The sequence below is a fragment of the Nipponia nippon genome, unplaced genomic scaffold (genome assembly GCF_047370975.1).
Source record: "Nipponia nippon isolate SJK-2023a ecotype South Korea unplaced genomic scaffold, ASM4737097v1 scaffold_32, whole genome shotgun sequence".
Classification (NCBI taxonomy): domain Eukaryota; kingdom Metazoa; phylum Chordata; class Aves; order Pelecaniformes; family Threskiornithidae; genus Nipponia; species Nipponia nippon.
Genome location: NW_028262350.1, coordinates 847,654 through 869,004, shown reverse-complemented (window position 1 = coordinate 869,004; position 21,351 = coordinate 847,654). Strand labels below are relative to the sequence as shown.

General features: G+C 46.7%; 1 protein-coding gene across 3 annotated transcripts; it reads left to right on the top strand.

The window, feature by feature from the left end:
- The first annotated feature begins 94 nt into the window (after positions 1–94).
- Positions 95–17,628, top strand: DHX8 (DEAH-box helicase 8). Of its 3 annotated transcripts, XM_087770519.1 has the most exons (24): positions 95–1,819; positions 2,101–2,186; positions 2,779–2,851; positions 3,291–3,376; positions 3,976–4,085; positions 4,194–4,505; positions 4,807–4,951; positions 5,519–5,722; positions 6,237–6,324; positions 6,663–6,760; positions 7,304–7,451; positions 7,844–8,025; positions 8,435–8,629; positions 8,828–9,013; positions 9,517–9,727; positions 10,063–10,244; positions 11,010–11,150; positions 11,415–11,570; positions 12,428–12,565; positions 13,382–13,510; positions 13,752–13,819; positions 14,589–14,785; positions 14,934–15,113; positions 15,646–15,784. In XM_087770519.1, the coding sequence occupies exons 1-23, from the start codon at positions 1,708–1,710 to the stop codon at positions 15,065–15,067; spliced, it is 3,381 nt and encodes a 1,126-aa protein (XP_087626645.1). In that variant the 5' UTR covers positions 95–1,707; the 3' UTR covers positions 15,068–15,113; positions 15,646–15,784. The 3 variants fall into 3 exon arrangements, with proteins under 3 accessions (XP_087626645.1, XP_087626643.1, XP_087626646.1); XM_087770517.1 differs by lacking the exon at positions 13,752–13,819 and having other exon boundaries at positions 15,646–17,628; XM_087770520.1 differs by lacking the exons at positions 95–1,819; positions 13,752–13,819 and adding an exon at positions 1,827–1,959 and having other exon boundaries at positions 15,646–17,628.
- The last annotated feature ends 3,723 nt before the right edge of the window (positions 17,629–21,351 follow it).

The following is a 21,351-nucleotide window of genomic DNA, read 5'->3' as shown; positions in this document are numbered from 1 at the left end:
AACGCGCATAGAGAGTTCATCCCTGACTGGAAGAGCTTAGTTTGCACAAGTATCAGGAAACAGCTGGTTTTGGGGGGTGTGTTTTGTTGTGTGGGTTTTTTTTGTCTAAAGCTCCAAAACGACCTGTTGTGGTTTGACTCCAGCTGGCAACTAAGCACCGCCCAGCCGCTCGCTCGCTCCCCCCACCCCAGTGGGATGGGGGAGAGAATTGGAAGGGTGAAAGTCAAGAGAACTCGTGGGTTGAGACAAGAACAGTTTAATAATTGAAGTAAAATGAAATAGAATGGTAGTAGTAATAATACTACAATAATAATATACAAAGCAAATGATGCACGATACAATTGCTCACCACCCGCTGACCGATGCCCAGCCTGTTCCCGAGCAGCGATCACTGCCCCCCAGCCAACTCCCCCCAGTTTCTATACTGGGCATGATGCCATAGGGTACGGAATGGCCCTTCGGCCGGTCTGGATCAGCCCCCCTGGCTGTGCCCCCTCCCAGCTCCTTGTGCACTGGGCAGAGCATGGGAAGCTGAAAAGGCTTTGACTGGTGTAAGCACCGCTTAGCAACAACTAACGCATCAGTGTGGTATCAACGTTATTCTCATCCTAAATCCAAACCACAGCACTATACCAGCTGCTAGGAAGAAAATTAACTCTATCCCCGCTGAAACCAGGACTCTGCCCACCAGACTTTAGAGGAGGAACAGCCCTGGCAGCCTTCTCTCCCCCCAGAGCTGGCAGTTGTACCCCACAGATGATGGAGGGGTTACATGTTATTCCTTGGGTTGTAGCTTAGATGCTGCCTGATGCATTCTGGATGGTAAAACAGGAGCCTGGGAGCTGCTGGACTAAAATTTTTACCCAGCAGTTCAGCATTTTCCTGCGTCTGTCCCACTGAAGGATGGAACCAAAGCGTCAGAACAGTTGAAGAAAGTCTCTGATCCTGTCTTCAAAATACGCCTGCTAAACCAGCGCCTCTTACAGAGCTGCCGCGGAGTGGCTCCTCGCCGTCATCCACTGGGATCACACCGAACCGGCGACGGGCCGGCTTCCTCCCTGAGGCAGGGATGGGGACGCTCCACGTCCCGTTCCGAAATCCTCCCTGCTCGCCACATCTTTTGTATTCGCCGTATCGTCGACTGTGCCACGCGCTCCGCTCCGCGCGTTGGGCTTCCAGCCGCGCCGCCGTCCCGTTCGCCAGCCAAGGGCCTGGCGTGGCTGGGCGCCGTGCGGCGGCCGCGGGGCTGCGGGCGCCAGGGCGGGGGGCTCGATGGGGAGAAGGCTTTCGGAACGATGCGGGGCTGAGAGCGGGGAACAGCCCTTCCCTGGGGGGTGCCGAGGCGGCAGCGGCCAGCCGCGCACTCGCCACATGCGGGCGCGGGCATCCCCGTGCGAAGCGCGGCTGGCTGCCTCCGAGCGGCTGCCGCCCGCCCTCCTCGCCCGCACCCTTCCCACCCCGCCCGTTTCCTTGCGGCGAGGCCTTCGCTGAGCGCGGCGCCGCCGCCGCCGCCGCCGCCGCCGCCCTCCCGCGCCACGAACCACGGAGCTGCTGCCACAGACCGGCCCCAGGCGCGAGCCGCTCTAGTACCCTCCGCCCTCTCTATGGTCGGTGCCGGCGCCGCCCCGCCGCCGCCGGCGCCCCACCGCTTCCGTCGCGCTGCGGAAGTGGCGTCAGGCGCGCGCGTGCGCGGAGCGGGGCGGCGTCATGGCGGACCTGGCGGCGCTGGAGGAGCTCGCGAAGCTCGAGTACCTGTCGCTGGTCTCCAAGGTCTGCACCGAGCTCGACAACCACCTGGGCATCAACGACAAGGACCTGGGTGAGCGGGGCACCTCCGCGGGGCGCGGGACGGCGGCGGCAGCCGCGTCCGCCGGCCAGGGCGCGCGGTGCCGAGGGGCTTTCCCCAGTCGGGAGGAAACCGTGACTTTTCGTCCAAAAGCGCGTTGCGAGCGTGAGAAGGTGCCTGGGCGCGGGCTCCCGCGGCGGGGGGGAGGGAGCCGCTGTCCGCGGGTGGGCAGGCCTTGCTGGGGGCCGGGGAGCGGCGGCGCTGGGGCTGCCGCAGGTCCTCGTGGGAGCTGACTCGCTGCTTTTTCTTCGCAGCCGAGTTTGTGATAAGCCTCGCTGAGAAGAACGCCACGTTCGACGCGTTTAAAGCAGTGCTTCTGAAGAATGGCGCCGAGTTCACGGTAAGCGGGCTCCGGACGTTATTCCTGCGTTCTTCTTGTCCGGGTGTGTTTTACAGGGCTTTTTGTTCGAAAGAGAGAGGTGTGAGGAGTGGTTTTCTTCAACTGGAAACCTATGCGCTGATTAGCTTTTGAGTATTCCTGTCTGATCAAGCCAAGCCTCTCCCGCCACCTTTTTTTTTTTAAGAAAACTTTTGTGGTTTTTGCGAAGCATGCTTCTGAGGACTCGAAAACCGCTTATTGTCTTGTTTAGCATATAAAACGTGGAAGAAACAACTTTTTCACGAAGGCAGATGTTGTCCTAAGTCTCTTTATGACACGTAGATGCTGGGTTCGTGAGTTCCTCAGCAATAGCTGTAGTTGGATTAAATATGTAGTTAAAAATAACTTAAATGAAATTATAATCGTTTTCAGATTCAACTTCTTATTAGGATGTACACGAAGTCCAATGATACTTTCTAAAAGTGAACCTGCATCTTCAGAACTGAGCTTTTTTTTTTTTGTCCTGCTAATAAACTCTCACTTGTGCCTTCTCATAATGAAAACCAGCGTTGCAGTCGTTTCTTGGATTAAAGTATTTTATTAAATTTTTCAGGATTCCCTTATTAGTAATTTGCTACGACTCATACAGACAATGCGGCCTCCGACAAAGCCATTTACGAGCAAAGGTACGCATAATCTTGTCCCTCTTATCAATTCAGCGTAAAAAGAAAAATAAAACTCAGTCTTTTGTAGCTTTTGCCTATGTTTGGTGAGATTGACGCGGTGGTTGTTCCAGTCTTGTAAGGCAAGGCTTTGTACGGCATTCTTGCAGCGGGAGTCCGTTGTTAGCGGTAGATTAGCAAAGCTGTTTAGGCACTCAAACATACTGAGTATGCTATTTACAATATTTATGTATTTCACAGATTTGCTAATAGTCAGAATTTTATTTGTAGGAAAGTAACGTTGCAATCTTTGAATTAAATCTCTGTAAAATCTATATCAACCTTTGCATTCCGATGAAAGTCAAACTTCGTATTCAATTACAGAAAAACCAAGAGTGAATCTTTCTAACTCTTCTAAGTTTGGGGCTTTTTGTTTGTTTTTTGTTTTAAATCTCAAAAACAGAGACAGCTGTCAAACCCAAATCGGAGAAGGAAAAGTTGAAGGAATTGTTTCCAGCCCTTTGCAGGCCAGACAATCCCAACATCAGGGTAAGGTCATAATTCCAGGTTTCTTTTGTATGTGAAAACATTCCCCCCACCCCCGTTTCTCTTAGTTTTGAGTTTTTCACGTTAACGTGAGTGTCTCCTGCTAATGCGTGGGTAAAAGTGGACCGTGAGAAACGAAGTGCAGAAGAGGCGGACGGCTGGTGTTGTTGCACGCGGTTATCAGGAGGAGCTGTTACAGCAGTTGCTGCGGTGCTACTGTTTTGCAGAATACCTGGAAGATGAGGCTCTTGCCACATGAAATTTGTAGCCTGGCCTTTCTTACACGACGTTCAGAGTAACACTGGAATACAAACTAGATAAAAATTTTGGACGTTCAGACACTACGAGAGATTTGCATTTTATGTCTGTAATAACTTGAGGTGTTGATGAAGCCGTCTTTTGCGTAAAAGCAGAATTGTCTCACTCTTGTGGCAACTAGGGGGGTAGCTTTATTACTCCCCCCCATCTCACGTATTCTGTCTGATCTTTTTTTGTCTTGCGTTCCTTCTAAATAGATAGGCGTGTGATTATGCTTTCTGTAGATTAATTCTCTGTGACGCTTTTTATCAGCCTTCTTACAGAAGGGTTCTCTGTTCTTGCAGAACATGCTGGATGAAGATGATGTGAAAGTGGCAGCTGATGCACTTAAAGAACTTGAAGCTCTGATGCCTAGTGCAGACAGGCAGGGCAGGCAAAGGAGCAGCGACCACCGGTAGGTCTCCAGTGTGTCTTTGGGGGGAGGGTACTGGCAGTTGGTGTTGCCTGCTCGCTCTGGTCTTATGTGGGATTTCACTGCAAATGCGTAACGTTTGTTTGTCAGGGCAAAGAAAAAGAGGAGGAGCCGCAGTCGTAGCAGGGACAGGAAGCGAAGGCACAGGTCTCGCTCTAGGTCTCGTTCGAGGACTCGGGACAAGAACAGGGGAAAATCCAGATACCGGTCAAGGAGCAGAAGTCGGAGTCCCAGCAGGGACCGGAAGGATCGAGAGAAGTACGTCGAGAAGAGCAGTGAGAGATGGAGAGACAAGCACATAGACCGTCCGCCACCTGAGGAGCCTTCCATCGGAGACATTTACAATGGCAAAGTCACGAGTATAATGCAATTTGGATGCTTTGTGCAGCTGGAAGGACTAAGGTACCTTCTGATGTTCACAGTAAATCTGGTGCTATTCCATCTGACTTCTCTTTGCTGCTAGTGTCTTAAAGAGGTGATGAGGCTACAATAAGGTATGCTGGGTTTTGATGCCAAGATGAAGGTCTGTTTCAGAAAAACAAATTTGACAGCAGAGAACGTTCGCCTTATAAAAACAGTTTATGAACGTACCCAAACAATCAGTTGACAACAAAGTATTTTAATCCCAACTCCGAATGATCTGAAGGACTGTCAGAGTAATAATGTGCAATGTCTCACGCCCCTCTGTTTGCTTCACCTGCAGGAAGCGTTGGGAGGGCTTGGTCCACATCTCGGAGCTTCGAAGAGAAGGACGGGTTGCCAATGTTGCCGATGTCGTGAGCAAAGGACAAAGAGTAAAAGTCAAAGTGTTATCCTTTACTGGATCCAAAACCAGCCTGAGCATGAAGGTACCGAAGATGTTCTGTAGTGCTTATAACAGAGTTTGTGGTGCCAAAATTTTTAAAGATTATGCCTCTTTTTGCTATTTTTTGCTCTTTTTGATGAAAAGGAATACATAACCCTTCAAGCGGGAGTTAAAAAAATTGAGTTACTGCTCTGTATTTAAGTGGCCTATTACTTTTTACTCATTTTCTGTAGGTTGTAGTTTTTTGATGTAATGTTCCTAACAGTTTTTTGACTCAACACGTTAGCTAAGTGACGATGCAGACCTCGAGCTGTTGCTATGTTTGTCTTCCTTTTTCAGTATGAGAGAAGCATCTCATTTTAAATGCAATCACTGCCATTGCCAAGGCAGAGTCGAGTGTTCCAGGCCTTGGGATGTACTTACCTCACAATGCCAGCTGAAAAAAAAAAAAGCACGCAAAACAGCATTTTCTGCGTAGGGGCTGTTGTCGGCAGTAGTCTCTCTGAGAAACGTACTCTGCTTTTTCTCTTGTGTTAGAGGAGGCACCAGTGTCAATAGATAAGGCAAGTGCAATACAGGTAGAGCTGATTGCTTCATCAATCTAATGCAGGATGTTGATCAAGACACTGGGGAAGACTTGAACCCAAATCGGAGGAGAAACCTGGTCGGAGAAACCAATGAAGAAACCTCTATGAGAAACCCAGACAGACCCAGTCACCTGTCCCTGGTGAATGCGCCGGAGGTGGAGGATGATAGCCTCGAACGGAAACGCCTCACCCGAATTTCAGACCCGGAGAAATGGGAAATAAAACAGGTGTGTTTTGTATGCAGGGAAATGGGGTGCGAGTCTAAAATTGCTAGGGAGTTTCATGAACTAGAACAGAGCTCCTTGATTGATTGTGCAACTTATTCCTTACCTCTAAATTGCTGCCTCCTTGCGATTGGGGACTGCTAGCTCAGTTCTGACTATCAAGTTAGCCCTGCTTTGAGCAGGAGGCTGGACCAGGTAACCTCCAGAGATCGCTCTGACCTAGGGGATCACGATCTTTATCCAGTGACACTGAGGTGGTGGTTGGTTATCAACAGAGTCCTGCCACGCCTGAGCCAGCTGACTCACACGGGTGGTATGTAGAATAGCAAAAGGAGGATTTGCTCAGAGGCCGGATGACTTGGGGAGGCATGCGCTAGAAAGTAGGACCATTCCTTTGGTCTGAAATCACAGCATTCCTTTGTTCCTGCTTTACAAGTCTGGCAGTAGCATTAGAACTGAGACCTCGGAAGTGTTCGTTCGTGGGGACAAATCGATGTTGTGTTCATTCTGTTCCCAGATGATTGCAGCTAATGTTCTTTCCAAGGAGGAGTTTCCTGACTTCGATGAGGAGACGGGGATTCTTCCTAAAGTTGATGATGAGGAAGGTAGTATTTCCAAGTAGTCTTATCGTTGTTGTAAATTCCTTGTATTTCTGGACGTGTTTTGATTCAAAAAGAGGTGATGATATAAGTGTATGCGAAGCATCTCACAATTTGCTGTTATCTCAAACAGTTGGAACTAGGGTTGCTCTAGCCTTGTTGTTAGTGACATTTGGATGTGCCCTGTCTATGCATTCTTTTTATTGGTGGTGGTCTCACTTTTAAACCTACCTAATTGCATCATAATCAAGAATACAAAGGAAGCACTGTTTGAAGAGGTGCTTTTACGCACCTGAAAGAAGATGTTTAACTTTTGAATAAAAATTGTCACTTGTGGATTCTAGATGAGGACCTTGAGATTGAGTTAGTTGAAGAAGAGCCACCGTTCCTTCGAGGTCATACTAAGCAGAGCATGGATATGAGTCCCATCAAAATAGTAAAGGTAAGAGATTTCCAGGACTAAAACCAATATACTTGATTTAATTAAATAAATATTTGGGAATTTAACAACCAGTTGTCCACATGGACATTACTGAGAGCCCTGAAAAACATTACCAAAGATCTTTTCATTACTTATAAAGCTGGTTTCTTACTTAACTGGTGACAGTGAAGTGGAATAATAGAACCGAAACGCGCATTAGCCTGCAGCAGCAACCATTTCACATAAGTGTGTTAGAATATATTTTCTATGTTCTGCGTTTTCTTACCTTTTGAAAGGAGAAAGTGGTAGAGAAATACTTACTTTTCATTGGTTGTGCCTGTGATCCTTCTGACTGGGCAGCGTAGGGATGCTCCATATGAGTCACGACCACGGAAGCTCGTGAGGCTGAGCTAACGGAAATATCCTGGAACTCAAACATATAAAAAGTTAACATCTTTTACAGCATCTTCAGAAGAGGCTTCTAAAGGACAGTGGCGACAGAGAGATAATTGAAGTTGAAGGACTGGGAGTGCTTGAAATCTTAACTTCTTTCTTGCTTTCCAGAATCCAGATGGTTCCTTGTCCCAGGCTGCAATGATGCAGAGTGCCTTAGCTAAAGAAAGACGAGAACTTAAACAAGCCCAGAGAGAGGCGGAGATGGATTCTATCCCCATGGGACTCAACACACACTGGGTGGATCCTCTCCCTGATGGTACGTCTGAACACACCTAAGTGTCAGCTGTGTCTTTTCTGTGACGGTCGAGCAACCCGGGAGGAACGTCTTGATGCTGTGTTTGTCTGCCTCGCTTTTAAAGCGAGGCAAAGAAGAAATGCTTTTCCACTGAAGGGGAAACAGGAATGTCAAGGGAAAGGCACAGGTATATCCTGCTATCCGTCAAGCATGCGTTACTAGAAGGTGCGAGGGATGGTGAAGGAATTTTTTACGTGGAAACTAATGTAATAGTGGGGGTATACGTGTAGCAACTTAAAAAATACTTAAACATGCAAGTATAGAAGGCAGGGACAACGGAACAGTAGGAGCAGGATAATCAGGGTCCATGCTGCGTGAACCTAAACGTAACGGTGAAATTGTTTCTTTTCTAGTGGATGGAAGACAAATAGCTGCAAACATGCGAGGTATTGGGATGATGCCCAACGATATCCCAGAGTGGAAGAAACATGCATTTGGTGGCAACAAAGCTTCTTATGGTAAGAAGACCCAGCTTTCCATCATTGAGCAGAGAGAGAGTCTCCCAATCTTCAGACTGAAGGAGCAGCTGATACAGGTAAGGCTCTTGAAACAGTATTCTTGTTTGAGCAAGCAATACTTCAAAATAAATATTCTTGGTTTAGCTTCTGGACAGGTGAATAGCCAGTTGATGAGTGCAGAATAATTATTTTAAAGGATTATATATATCTGTATTTTTTAATAAAGCTCCAGATATTTATTGACGTAAGTCAAAATCGAAACTGGGATCATGTCGGCAAGGGATGAGTCAGCTAAACGGTTAAGCAGTTGCTGATTTGAACAGCAAGAACACTTGTGTGATTTTTGGTCTGGGTCAGCTGGAGCAAGAGCAGTAGGTGCTCGGTCGAGTCCTAGATGCACTGTGTTGATTTTTCTGTTTGTTTGTTTGTTTTGTTTGTTTTTTGTTTCTAAATTTTGACAAGTGTATCTATTATGACCTTTTCTAGGCTGTGCACGACAACCAGATTCTGATTGTTATTGGAGAGACAGGATCTGGGAAGACAACACAGATTACCCAGTACCTGGCTGAGGCGGGGTATACATCAAGAGGAAAGATTGGATGCACTCAGCCTCGCCGAGTGGCTGCAATGTCTGTTGCAAAGAGGGTGTCAGAGGAATTTGGTTGCTGCCTGGGACAAGAGGTGAATTTCCACGCTAAAGAACATGCCAAAATAAGCATGAGGAAAAATAGGAAAAATCAGTACTGGAGCTAGTTTGCTTGTGTCTCCATGTGTCTGTTCCCTTGTAGGATGTAAAATGAGCTTGCAGAATAATCAAACTGGGAATTAATGGGGCTAATAATTCTGTAGCTTCAGTTTCTGTGCAACTCTTCTTTCTAGGTTGGCTACACCATTCGATTTGAAGACTGCACTAGCCCCGAAACTGTCATCAAATACATGACAGACGGTATGTTACTGAGGGAGTGCCTGATAGATCCTGATCTGACTCAGTATGCCATTATCATGCTGGATGAAGCCCACGAGAGGACCATACATACCGATGTGCTCTTTGGACTCCTGAAGAAGGTAACGCAGCCTTTGATTTTTATTGCTTCAGCGTCCTCTCTATGCTACCTATGGATAGGAGCGCACAGGGAAAAGCAAGGTCACGCAAGTCAAATTCATTCATGTGCTCTGAGTCCCTTCTGAAGCAAAGCAAATGCTTCTTAAGGGTTTGTAGTCCAAATTTTCATAAGATGAGCCTCTGTGTGAAGACAAAGCGAGCCAAATTCAGCAGAAACAATGAGAATTGGCAGTCCAGGACGTTCGTAACAACGGATGAGCAGAGGAGTGTTCTTGCTGTGCTCTTCCTTCTCTGACAAAGGCTTTCTGTGATAGGTGCTGCTAAGAAAGGTTTGAAATGTGGCCTGAGCAGTCAAGTTTGAAGTTATGGATGCTGGAATGAGCTGCTCCTCTACTCAAGACATCAAAATGCCTGATATTACTGGCCATATTTCTCTGACTTAAGTGCCATATGTTAATAGTCCCAAAGGCAATAAGTGACTTGAGAACTTTCTCTCCTGCTACAGACAGTGCAGAAACGGCAGGATATGAAGTTGATAGTGACGTCCGCAACGCTGGATGCTGTGAAATTCTCTCAGTATTTCTACGAAGCGCCAATCTTCACAATTCCTGGCAGAACGTACCCAGTAGAAATTCTGTACACAAAGGAGCCAGAGACAGATTATTTGGATGCCAGTCTGATTACAGTAATGCAGATCCACTTAACAGAGCCACCGGGTGAGTGGAGAATGGTCTAGGGTGACTGTGATTGAAGGGCTCCGACACCTATGAGCAAGGTCTTTCTGTACGTCATGGATCACCTATTAGTAACATGAGCAAAATGCTCTCAGCACTATCCTCTATCGTTTGCAAATACAGTAAATAAAATGCTGAAAAAGTTGGGTGAAAGACTGAAGTGTGTTGCTTCTGGCTAAGAGTTATTGCCCAGGGGCTAGCAAAAGTTGGGGATCCTCTGCTTTAAATGGAAAAAGCGAGGGATGGAAATGTGGTAATGCAGGAGTTGTACTGAACAGAATTGAATCTGTGGATGTTTTAATTTATTTCCTGTGTAGGTGACATTTTGGTGTTTCTAACTGGTCAGGAAGAGATTGACACTGCCTGTGAAATCCTTTACGAGAGGATGAAATCTCTAGGACCCGATGTTCCAGAGTTAATTATCCTGCCAGTATATTCAGCTCTTCCCAGTGAAATGCAAACCAGGATCTTTGACCCAGCCCCACCAGGAAGCAGAAAGGTAATTGCAGCTAAGTGTGGCTTCATCTTCTGCTGATGTATTTTAGTAGTGGAGTGTATTACACTGCTAATCATATGTCTTTTTTTTTTCCCCTAGCATTTCTGATTCTGTTAGTTACAACTTCAGACACAACGATGTAGTTCTGGAGGAGTGGTTTATATGTAGCTTAGAGCATGTTTTTGGTTGCGTACATGCCTATACATGTTATCTAAGCCTTTGAAAATGTATATAAAAACATCTGGTGTAGCAAACCTCTTCTATGTGGGATGTTCTTGGTGTGCTTTTTAATGCTGCCTTTAAAGGAGGTTAACTTTAGTGAAATCTAAATGCAGTTCCTGTCGGATGGATGTACATTTCCTACCAAATAGCTAATGAATATCTAGAGAGACACTCTGCGGAAGATTCTTCTCTAAATACGGACTGTGCTTGCGTGATAGGCAGAAATTCTCCCTGAAGTCAGTGCAGTCTGCTTACAACCTGTAATGATCTTTCACTTGCTTTTAATTATGGATTTTTATCATGCTCTTTTCCCATATTGCCCACATCTAAAACAAATGTAGATACTTACAACCTGTCCATCTTCAACTGTAGATAACACTTCTCTCTGTTCCTCTGTGAACATATTTCTCCTTTCAATGTTAAGTGATCGTAGTTGCATTTATAACAAACTGCTTGTATCACGTAGAATGGATTGTTTAAGCTGAGCAGCATGGCTGGCTTGGCAACAGAGGCAGAACTGGTACCGAGTCACAATGTTGTTTGCAGGTTGTCATTGCCACTAACATTGCTGAGACATCTTTGACCATTGATGGAATATATTACGTAGTCGATCCTGGCTTCGTGAAGCAGAAAGTTTACAACTCCAAGACTGGAATCGACCAGCTGGTTGTTACGCCGATTTCACAGGTAGGCATTCTGCGGTGGACTTTTTTTTTCCTGCTGGTTGCATGTATCTTAATGATGTGGCGTCTAAGCACGTGGAAGCAAAGCGAGCCAACGATAAAACCACATTTTTGATAACTCCCTGAGACTCCTTGAGGTTGTGCCTAAGGAATACATGCTTTCCTAGGTTGGAAATCTCTCTCTGTTAATACGTGTAAAATTGTGAATAATTAATCATGTTATTTTACTTGTTTGCACCTCTTCACTGAGATGCCTTGTTACCTTTAGGCTCAAGCAAAGCAGCGAGCAGGAAGGGCTGGCAGAACCGGACCAGGAAAATGCTACAGGTTATATACAGAGCGTGCTTATCGAGATGAAATGCTAACCACCAACGTGCCTGAAATCCAGAGAACAAATTTGGCCAGTACGGTACTTTCCCTGAAGGTGAGTATTTCACCAACTTGCAGCACGCCAACATGATCATAAGCCTTTCAATAACTGAGTCTCTGCCTTTGTGAGCCTCATGAAATACTTCCGTAATTTCAGATCCTTTTAGTGAACAGAGGTATTTTGGAAAGGACGCTGCATCGAGTGCAGTTCTCAGGCATGGAGCTTGCTCCTGCCTTTTTCTGTTGAGGGTTATAATGTTGAATATCCACCAAAATTACAAGTCCCAGCCGCACGGAACAGTTAGTTGCAGGAGGTTTGAGAAACAGGAATCTTATGGGCAGTACAGATTTCCTATGTAAGGTACGTTTATGTTGTTAACAGATAAGGCACATTGTTTTAGAGTGGTTTTTGATCTCCAAACATACGCGTCTTGAAAGCGTGTACCATTCCTCTGGGAGTCTGCAAACTGGATCTAACCCAGTACGCAGCAGCTGGGGAAGTTGCTGCCTTTCCCCTTTCTGGGAACAAGGGGAAGGGTGGAGGGGTACGTAGTGTCTGTTGGAGCTGTCAAGCCCCGCTGGTTTACAAGGCAGGAAGTCCTCAAAACCAGCCTTTAGTCTACGTGTCTCCTCAACAGAATCATCTTGCTTGAGAGACATATGGAACAGTCTCAAAGAAACAGCCCAGAAAACTGAATGATGGGTGAAAGCTATGGGGCAGTGCAGATTATCTCAAGTGTAGAAATATACCCGTGTATTCGTGACTGGTTACAGTCTGGATAAGAACATGAGGTTAGGGTTGCTTAAAATTCTGTAGTGCCTCATTGCTTGATGGTTATATATCTCTGGCTGGAGTTTGGGGTCTTCCTTCCTGGTGTTTTAACTCGGGTTTTCTCCGCTCCCTCTGTTCAGGCCATGGGCATCAATGATTTGCTCTCCTTTGACTTTATGGATGCTCCCCCGATGGAAACACTCATAACTGCCATGGAGCAGCTGTACACCCTGGGAGCTCTGGATGATGAGGGACTGCTCACTCGACTTGGGCGCAGGGTAGGCAAAAGAGAATACTTCTTAGCACCGGCTGGGCTGCCCATATTTAGGGGGTGACACGGGAGTAGTTGTATAAGGACTTGCCTAGCACTGCTGGTTTCCCTTTCCTGTTCTCTTGTATTTTATTGGTAGCTTTTCACTTAGCATAGTTAGGTATCTTTTGCTTCTTAAGGAGCAGCTATTATTTCTCCTTATTCATAAGGTTATTTTCATTAATGTCTAAAAATTTCCTGTAAATCATAGAATGCTTTGGGTTGGAAGGGACCTGTAAAGGTCATCTAGTTCATCCCCCCTGCAACTGGCAGGGACATCTACAACCAGATCCGGTTGCTCAGAGCCCTGTCCAGCCTGGCCTTGAATGTTTCCAGGGATGGGGCAACCTGAGTGTTCCCACCTCACTGGGCAACCTGTGCCAGTATTTCACTACCCTCATTGTAAAAAATTTCTTCCTTATATCCAGTCTGAATCTCCCCTCTTTTAGTTTAAAACCATCACCCCTTGTCCTGTTGCTATTGGCCCTGCTAAAAAGTCTGTCCCCGTCTTTCTTATAAGCCCCCTTTGGGTACTGAAAGGCTGCAATAAGGTCTCCCCGCAGCCTTCTCTTCTCCAGGCTGAACACCCCCAGAAATATTGAGATATTCTTGTGATAGTGAATATAGACAAATAATTTGTTTCATGTTGAGTAAAGTTATTCTGGGTAAAGCACACTGCTTTGGAAAGGAAGCATGGAAGAAAGGGCATTGCTCTCTTTTGCACCGAGAGGACTCAAGATTTTTCCAAGATGTTGCAGGGTGCCCTGAAACAGGTTTCTTGCAGATGGCAGAGTTCCCCTTGGAGCCCATGTTGTGTAAGATGTTGATCATGTCTGTACATCTGGGATGCAGTGAGGAAATGCTGACAATAGTCTCCATGCTGTCCGTACAGAACGTGTTCTACAGGCCAAAGGTAAGGAATGCAGCCGAGAAGCAGCAGTGTAACAGTCGGGTGGTTTTTGTGCGCCTGTCTCAGGTGTTAGAGAGTGAGCATATTTGCCAAAATAAACCTGTAGCTTGGTTAGGCTGTGCTCATGCCTTACATTTCTGACGTACCTTTTGGTTAAACACCCTGCAGCTGCAGCTGTTGGTAGTTCCTTTGCAGATAGGAAGAGGGCAGTTAGAAGTCTCACATTCTCTTTTGCATTTCCCAGCAAACACACACAACCCTAAACCAAGTCAGTCCCAGCTCTGGAGTTCAGAATGGCGTTGTCATTTTCAGGTACACAGAATGTATTTCTTCATGGCAATCCTATCCTGTGCCGATTTCTTTTAAGTCGGCAAGCAGCAGACTATGCTGTGGTAGGATTCCTCAGCAGCAGGCTCCTCTTGAATCCCTTGTTTCTTCATTATGATGGCTTGCTGCAGCTCAGTCTGCTAACTTCGATTTTGATCTATGTAGCCGCAGTGTTTGATGGATGTTTTATCTGCAGGTTGGAGGAGTGGGGAGAGGTGGGTGCTACTGCTACTGCTTCAGCACCTTTGTTGATGAGAAATTGAGGTTGCTTCTAGGGCAATAAAAAAGTAGCTAGTTCAGTGCATGCATATACTTCCTACAGCATAAACGACCCGTTTACTTTGAAGTGTCCTTTTAAAAATAGGGGCTGAAATGGAATGAAAAGTGTCAGTTAAAAAAAAAAAAAAAAAGTTCGTAATCTTTTCTGGTCGGGTCCTTGTCACCCATGGGAGAGTCTTTAGGAGAGTCTACACGAGGTCTGTCTTTGGCAAGAACAGTTCTAGGCTTTCCTTTTGTACGGGCATGGTTTTGGCTTAGTGAGAGCAGTCCTAGTGACCTTTAGAGTCCCAGCGCTTGGTCCTTTGTCAGTCACCACTCAAAATCTTATGGTGTCTTCTCAGTGTTACATCATCTGTTTCTTGGTAGACTTAAAAAGTCATGGTATGAGTGACAGGGAGCCCATGTCCTTCTTTGTGTTGCACAAGAACTGTCTCTGTGACGAAGATACCCGATTGATACATATTTTATGTGCTAGGATAAACAAGCACTTGCTGATCAAAAGAAAGCCAAGTTCCATCAGACAGAAGGTGACCACCTCACTCTGCTGGCTGTGTACAATTCCTGGAAGAATAATAAGTTTTCAAATCCCTGGTGCTATGAAAATTTTATCCAGGCCCGATCCTTACGCCGGGCACAGGACATCCGCAAGCAGATGTTGGGCATCATGGACAGGTGAGCATGTCGAGAAGGACAAGGAGCGACTTTGTTTTCTTAGTGTTCTTACGCTGTAGTAGCTAACCAGAATTTGCTAATCTGCTGTTGGTAACTGCACTCAAATCTGAAGAACTCTCATTTTTTCTCTCTCCCTCTTGTCTGGCAGGCACAAGCTGGATGTGGTATCCTGTGGGAAGGCAACAGTTCGAGTCCAGAAGGCCATCTGTAGTGGCTTCTTCCGAAATGCAGCAAAGAAGGATCCCCAGGAAGGTTATCGGACACTCATTGATCAACAAGTAGTCTATATCCACCCATCCAGTGCTCTCTTCAACAGGCAGCCAGAATGGTAAGGAAGGCAGTATCATGTAATTTTCTACTTTGGTTCGGACTTTGTAACTGAAAAGGTTGTGGTGTGCAGGATTTGTGGAGTACAGGTGAAAGTATAGGTTGCCGATTCCTCAGCAATGAGCAGAGTGAGAAAAGTTTCAAGTCTGCTTTTTGGCTCTTTCTGCTCCTAAAATTAGTGCCTGTGCAGAGATGAGACTTGTTTTTTGAGCCAAGGCCAGGCCTGAAGCCTGCAGTTCTGTGTTTCTGTATTGTGGAAGTGAGTTTAAAACAGTGAGTGGTGAGGGCGGGGAGAGAGAGTTGTTTTAAATGGCATGAAGTCGTTCTCTGCTGAAGAGTAATTGTGAGGTGGGAGAGGAAAAAGAAGATAGCTCTTATGGATGGCTCTTTTGGAGCCTGTGTCGGAGCTTATAAGGAGCTTTATGCCAAAGGAGCGTGAAACGGAGACGAAGGGGCAAGCTTAGCTACTCCAGCCCTTGCCTTGTCTCTTGTTTGGAAAAACTCATTTCCAAAGTTGCTGTCCCTTTTCGCAGGGTGGTGTATCACGAGCTGGTGCTGACCACCAAGGAATACATGCGCGAAGTGACAACCATTGATCCTCGCTGGCTGGTGGAATTTGCACCAGCTTTCTTCAAGGTTTCTGACCCAACCAAGCTGAGCAAACAGAAGAAGCAGCAGCGGCTGGAACCCCTGTACAATCGCTACGAGGAGCCCAATGCTTGGAGGATATCGCGTGCATTCAGGCGGCGATGAGCCCAATTCCCTCGTGGACTCTTATTGCGTTTATATTTGTGGGACTGTGACTTTTGCACTGTTGCAAGTGCCCTGAAAGAAGCTGAAGCTTACCTACAAAATGAACAGAAAATAAGTATTTCCAGAGCAAAAGCACAAGGGGGCGATGCGTGCTCACGTCGGCTGCCCCTGGATTCCGCAGCTGCCTGACCAATGTCCTGGGTCTCCTCGGTGTGTTGCGTCATGTCAGAAATGGTTCTGGAAGCGCTTTAGTCGTTCGGCTTTTAAGAGACAAAACCTAAGACTCGGAAATCTGGGCACTGAGCTGAACAACAACAAAAAGATAATGATTAAAAAATAGTTGTTCACCAACCTGTGTTCTGTATGACTAGAGAAATAGAGGCTGGAATAGTTGGTTTCTTTACTCTGCTAAAAGGGATTTATTTCTACTTATGCTCTTGGACAGTGACTGCTTTTTGGGAGCTGCTTGTTCTCCATTTGTCCCATTTCATGCGTTTTCCTGTTCAGTGTAGCTGTTTGTCTTTTACGCCAGCCATCTGTGGTGAGGTATTTAGTATCTGTGGCTTTGGGATAAGGCAGGAAAGATCCCTTGAAACCCAGCTAGGATGTCAGCTGTACTTGGGCAATGGCACAGGTCAGACTGCAAGCCTTATCCTTCATCACCATCTCCTGTGTGCCGAAGGCTAGTATATCAAGCGGTAATTAACCACATCCACTCTGCAGCACGGCTCTGTCTGTGAGCATAAGTGGTTGCAGATGTTTCGGCTTTCTGTACAATGTGTCATGTGTTTTATTTCCACTTACAATGTTTGGTGACATCACAACTGTTGGGTTTTTAATAGAATATGCTCTTACGGCTAAAATGTCTGCAAAAGACTGTGGAAACAGTTCCTTGTTTTAAAAGAAATTGACTGTCCCGTGGGCGCTGTGTCACGCAGAAGCTATCTGTAAATTGTTTTTCCTGTTGCAAACAGATGAAACTTATTTGACTCCGTAGCTGCAGGTACCCAATTTCTATTTTTAATTTTTTTTCCAAAGCTGGGACATCTGCTAAAATTATCGTTGAAATGAGTAGAATGAAGTTGGCGGTTGTTTTACGCTCAATGAATTTGAAGAATGTTTCACACTGAAAAGTAACTACAGTGGAAATGGGTATCTGTATACGAAGGTGAGCAGGGATGTTGTATATACTGTTTTATTATGCTGTATAAATGCCCTGAGCTTTCCCATGGTGTTAAATCTTCTTAAAGTTAAATAGAATTAGAAAGTTTGTAAGTTTGGAGGCTTTTTTTATTATGACATTAGGGAGAGAAGGTTGTCCTATGGAATATTCTCCCAAGCATATTTTCCTTCCGCGAACTCTGCTGCTGCATCTGTTACTGTTTTTCTATGAAAATTTGCACTTGACTTTTAGAAGTGAAAAGAAAGATGTAAAAGAGAAAATGTACACAGCGGAAGTCCCCGTTGTACCGCGTATTTTGAGGTATTTCTGTTCCAAATTCATTTTGTATTTGCTTCTCCAGCGTAGCCTCTTTCTGACTTACGGTAGAGGAAAATGCATCAACAGAGAGGATTTTCTTTTTTTAAGTGAACAATTGTCAGCTGTTTTGTCTGTGTTATTTCTTTCCTTGGTGTAATTTTTTCAGTAATATCCTTTAATTCATTTACAGAAACTTTTCCATGTCGACCTCGGTGCTCGCTTTGGGAATACCGCGCATCCAAAACTAGCCTGTGAAACAAGAATGCTGGCTTACAAACTTGAACCGCCTACGCTTTTTTTTTTTTTTAGAGAAAGTTTTATCGAGCTGTTACTGCGCTGAGGTTTCTGAGCATAACATCCTAATGTCCTCTACTGTTTATGTGATTTTTAGTTGGTTTATCTCGCGTAAAAACCTGAAAATAAGCTGCCTGATCCTAGGATGAAACCACAGACTTAATGCTTTATTCTGGCAGTACTTGCATAACGGAATAGGGGTTTTAGCCCCTTGCTGGGGAAAGCATTCCTCGAGCTCTCCTGCGTGAGGTGCTTGTGGAAGCACTTGCCAGCCCGCCTCCGCCTAAATGACGTGCGCTATTTTAAATGGTATAAATTGTAGATCTTCTGGTTCGTTTTGACTGTACTGAGTTAATGCACTAGAACTGGTAACACGAATTTTTTGCCTAAAGGCAAAAACTCTGCCGGCAGAGGCCGAGTGTCTAGCCTGGAATGTTTTTGCAGGCGTTACGTTTAGCGTAACTGCTAAAACTTAGTCCTGAGTAATGCAGGCACGTGTGTGTGCGCGCTTGGCACGTGGCCCGTTGTCAGCAGTAAACGGCCCCCTTGCCTCCAGCAGGCCTGGTGCTGCCGGCTGCTCGCGTGGGGCGGAAGTTTCCAGAAGCTTGCCCTGTCTCCGATCTCACGTGCCAGGAGGAGAGGCGCTTGCCCTGCCTCCGGTCTCACGTGCCAGCACCAGCAGCAAATAGAGCCGCTGCCAGGCCGTCCCTGGGGGCTCCCTGCGTCCAGTGGTACTCGGTCAAGGGGCTGAAAAGAGGCTCCGGCTGTAACCGAGGGGGAAGCTGGGGCTGCCAAGGCACCGGGGTCATTCTTGTACCTGCTGGCAGGGAACAAACGAAGAGCAGTTGGCTCCGAGGGAGCAGAGGGGAACAGCAGGGATACAGCCAGGGGGCGAGTAACTGAGCAAGAGTGACCTGAAGGATGGTAACGTTCCCACCAGCGGGTGGCAGGGGGTGCAGGTGAAGGCTCAAGCTATGGTTGACTTTTTGTTTTTCCCCTCCTCCTGGAAGACCAATGTGAAATGCGGAACGGTTCCTCTGAGGAATTCCACGCTGTCTGTGAACCTCTGCTCCTCAACGCCACTGTGGCTCGTGGAACATGTAATGCAAATGGCACGGACTGGGCGCTGCTGGTTCCTGTCCCCCTCTGCTTCCCCAGAGGCCGACGTGTCCCGCGCCCAGCTGGGGCTTCATTCTGCCTGCGGAGCTGTGGATCTTTCTGAACGGATGGAGCAAAGGATCCTTTGTCTCCAGCGCTCCAGCCTGTGCCATCGGCCGATTTCCACGCTGATTGTCGCCAGCAAAGGATTCACAGCCAAAGAGTGAGTAACACGTTCACGTGTACACGCACACACACTGACACACATCCAAAACCAACCTTTTGCCCTTAATGCAAGAAAGAGAAATATGATTTTTACAGCCAGCCCCGCACATGCTCCATCTGTTATAGTAACTACCTTAACCTCATTAACGGGCTTGTTACCAGAGCCAGTGTGACAGCAACGTGCTACTTACACAATGGGGGTTTTGTTTTTTGGTAATTCCGTTTTCATGAGATGTCTGTGACAATTGCAGAAGGCTGTGGTACTGACCCATTAGCAGTTTCATGGAATTTTTCATTTATGAATGTATTGTTCTTTCAAGCCAGCTGGGAATACAGCAAGTGAGGTTCTGATTTTAGCAAATGTGTTTTGTATGTCTATGTTCTGTAACCTACATCAATCCTCCGGCTGGTCTGTCTGTACACTGGCGGTGGGGAAGCGGGGCTGCGCTGATCTGGATATGCCGGTTAATTTGCATCAAAAATGATCTTGTAGTTCTTGTAGCTGGGGGGCCTGGGGGTCTGTCCAAACACAGCGCTGCTCTGCAAGCTACACTGAAAGCAGCGCTTTTTTGTTGTGTAGAAAAGTCTCCTGTTTGAGTTCCATATTAGTTCACTTTTACTAGAAAAAAGGCAAGGAGGTGGAAGTGAACTGGGTCACCCGTAGTCCGGGGCAGACCCTGCCTATTTTGGAACATCGGTGTTAGTTTCTACCATTTAGGTCTGCCACGGTGACAGGGTCTGAAACGCCTGTTGATGGAAATCCAGTGTTAGATTTTCTTGGAGTTTGGGAAAAAATCTATCAGAGGTGTGGGGAGAAGCCTTATCAATTCTTAGGCCTCTCTTGCCTTTGGTTAATTCTCCACCATCTCCATTTAGTTAAAAGCACTGACCAGAAGGGGCCACGGCCAGCTCTGGTTTCCTCTGCTCTGCTGAGCCTCTTAAATAGGTGAGAATAAGAACATGCTGCACCCGGGAGCATCTGGCTGGTACAGAGAGCTCGATGCTCCCGGCAGGCGCTGTGTGGTGGGGCAGGAATGGCACCACAGGGTATCTGCTGCTCTTCTTCTTTTGAGGTGACGCTGCTCGGTTCACGTGGCTTTTGGAGTCTTGACTGGGCCAGGCCAGAATTCGATCCCGGCAGGTCTCATCCTGGCACTCTTCTCAGCGCTGCTGGGAACGGTGCATCGCCCCTTCCGACCTGCCCCAGGCCCTAGGCACCTTGTCGGGGCTTTGCCTCGCAGGTGACACACGTGCTGCGCACGGCCTGAAGATGAATTCACTTTCTAATAACTCTCTCGCCTTCCCGTTCAGTGCTCAACCTGTAAAGTGAGATTTGCTGCTGTCCTTGTTCTTCATTATCGCTGTTCGTACATATTTCAGGGTATGGAATCCGGTAACGGAAACATTTCCTGGGTTAGCCTCAGCAAATTGCATCAGGTAGTTCCGCTCTGCTTGGCAACCCGCTAATACTAGGGGTGATTCCTTTGCCCTAGACAGCACAGCCTAAGGGTACATCTGGGACGGCTGTGATGTTACGTGTTAATTATTTACTATGACCAGAAAGGAACTCTGCGTCATGTTCTGGGTAACAGATTTATGGTGCTTCCTGCTGGGCTTGGTACTGTTGATACAGCAAGAGTAACAGCAAAGCCATTGCAACAATAGCAACCACACGGAAAAAAAATAATTCTAGAAAAAAATAAGTTAGGAAGAAATGACTGCTGAGGATTTATTTCTGGCTGGTCCCAAAGCATCATCACATCCTGAGGAATAAGCTGCTAGAATAAATCTTGAATATAATGAGTAAACAATAGTAAAAAAGCCTGCGAATGTTAGGTATGTTTGCATCCAGGTGTCGGGGTGTTTGTCATGAGCAGAACTCTGTCTTCAGAGGGTTTTCCATGAAGAAGAACGATGTCTGTCTTACCTGCCTAATGCAGAGTGAGGCTCAGCTGTGAATTTGTATGGTGCCGGGATACTGATTCGAGGGCGTGTTGCGCTGCCCGTAGGTGCTGCCACGCGGTGACGTGCACCGCTCCCTGCTCTGGTGCCGAAAGCCGTCAGCTCGGGGACAGACAGCTCCGCTCCCTGGGCCGAGAGTTGTCGCAGCTTTGCTGTGTGCACAGGAGCGTGAGTGACTAGCTAGCAAAGCTGAAACGTCGTCGTGTGGTGGGACGGGGCCGGCCCCTTCAGGAGCAGCAGGAGGAGTTCATGACACTTGTCTCTTACCTCCAGCAGCTTTCTCTAATCAGCTGCCTCTGTCTTGCCGAACTGGAAACGCGGAGTGTATCGATTGACTCCCAGCTCTCTGATCTGCTTATTGTAAACCTCTGCCCTTTGGAGGTCACTGCCCCTCCATTATGAGAACCTGATCTTGCCGATTCCCAGA

What these genes read in the sequence shown, in the direction of transcription:
- DHX8 (XM_087770517.1), top strand. Translation starts at nt 1,708, where the DNA reads ATGGCGGACCTGGCGGCGCTGGAGGAGCTCGCGAAGCTCGAGTACCTG. An exon ending in CAGACAATCCCAACATCAGG is followed by an intron (nt 3,377 to 3,975) that starts GTAAGGTCATAA and finishes CTGTTCTTGCAG; the next exon opens with AACATGCTGGATGAAGATGA. An exon ending in GTTGCTGCCTGGGACAAGAG is followed by an intron (nt 8,630 to 8,827) that starts GTGAATTTCCAC and finishes TCTTCTTTCTAG; the next exon opens with GTTGGCTACACCATTCGATT.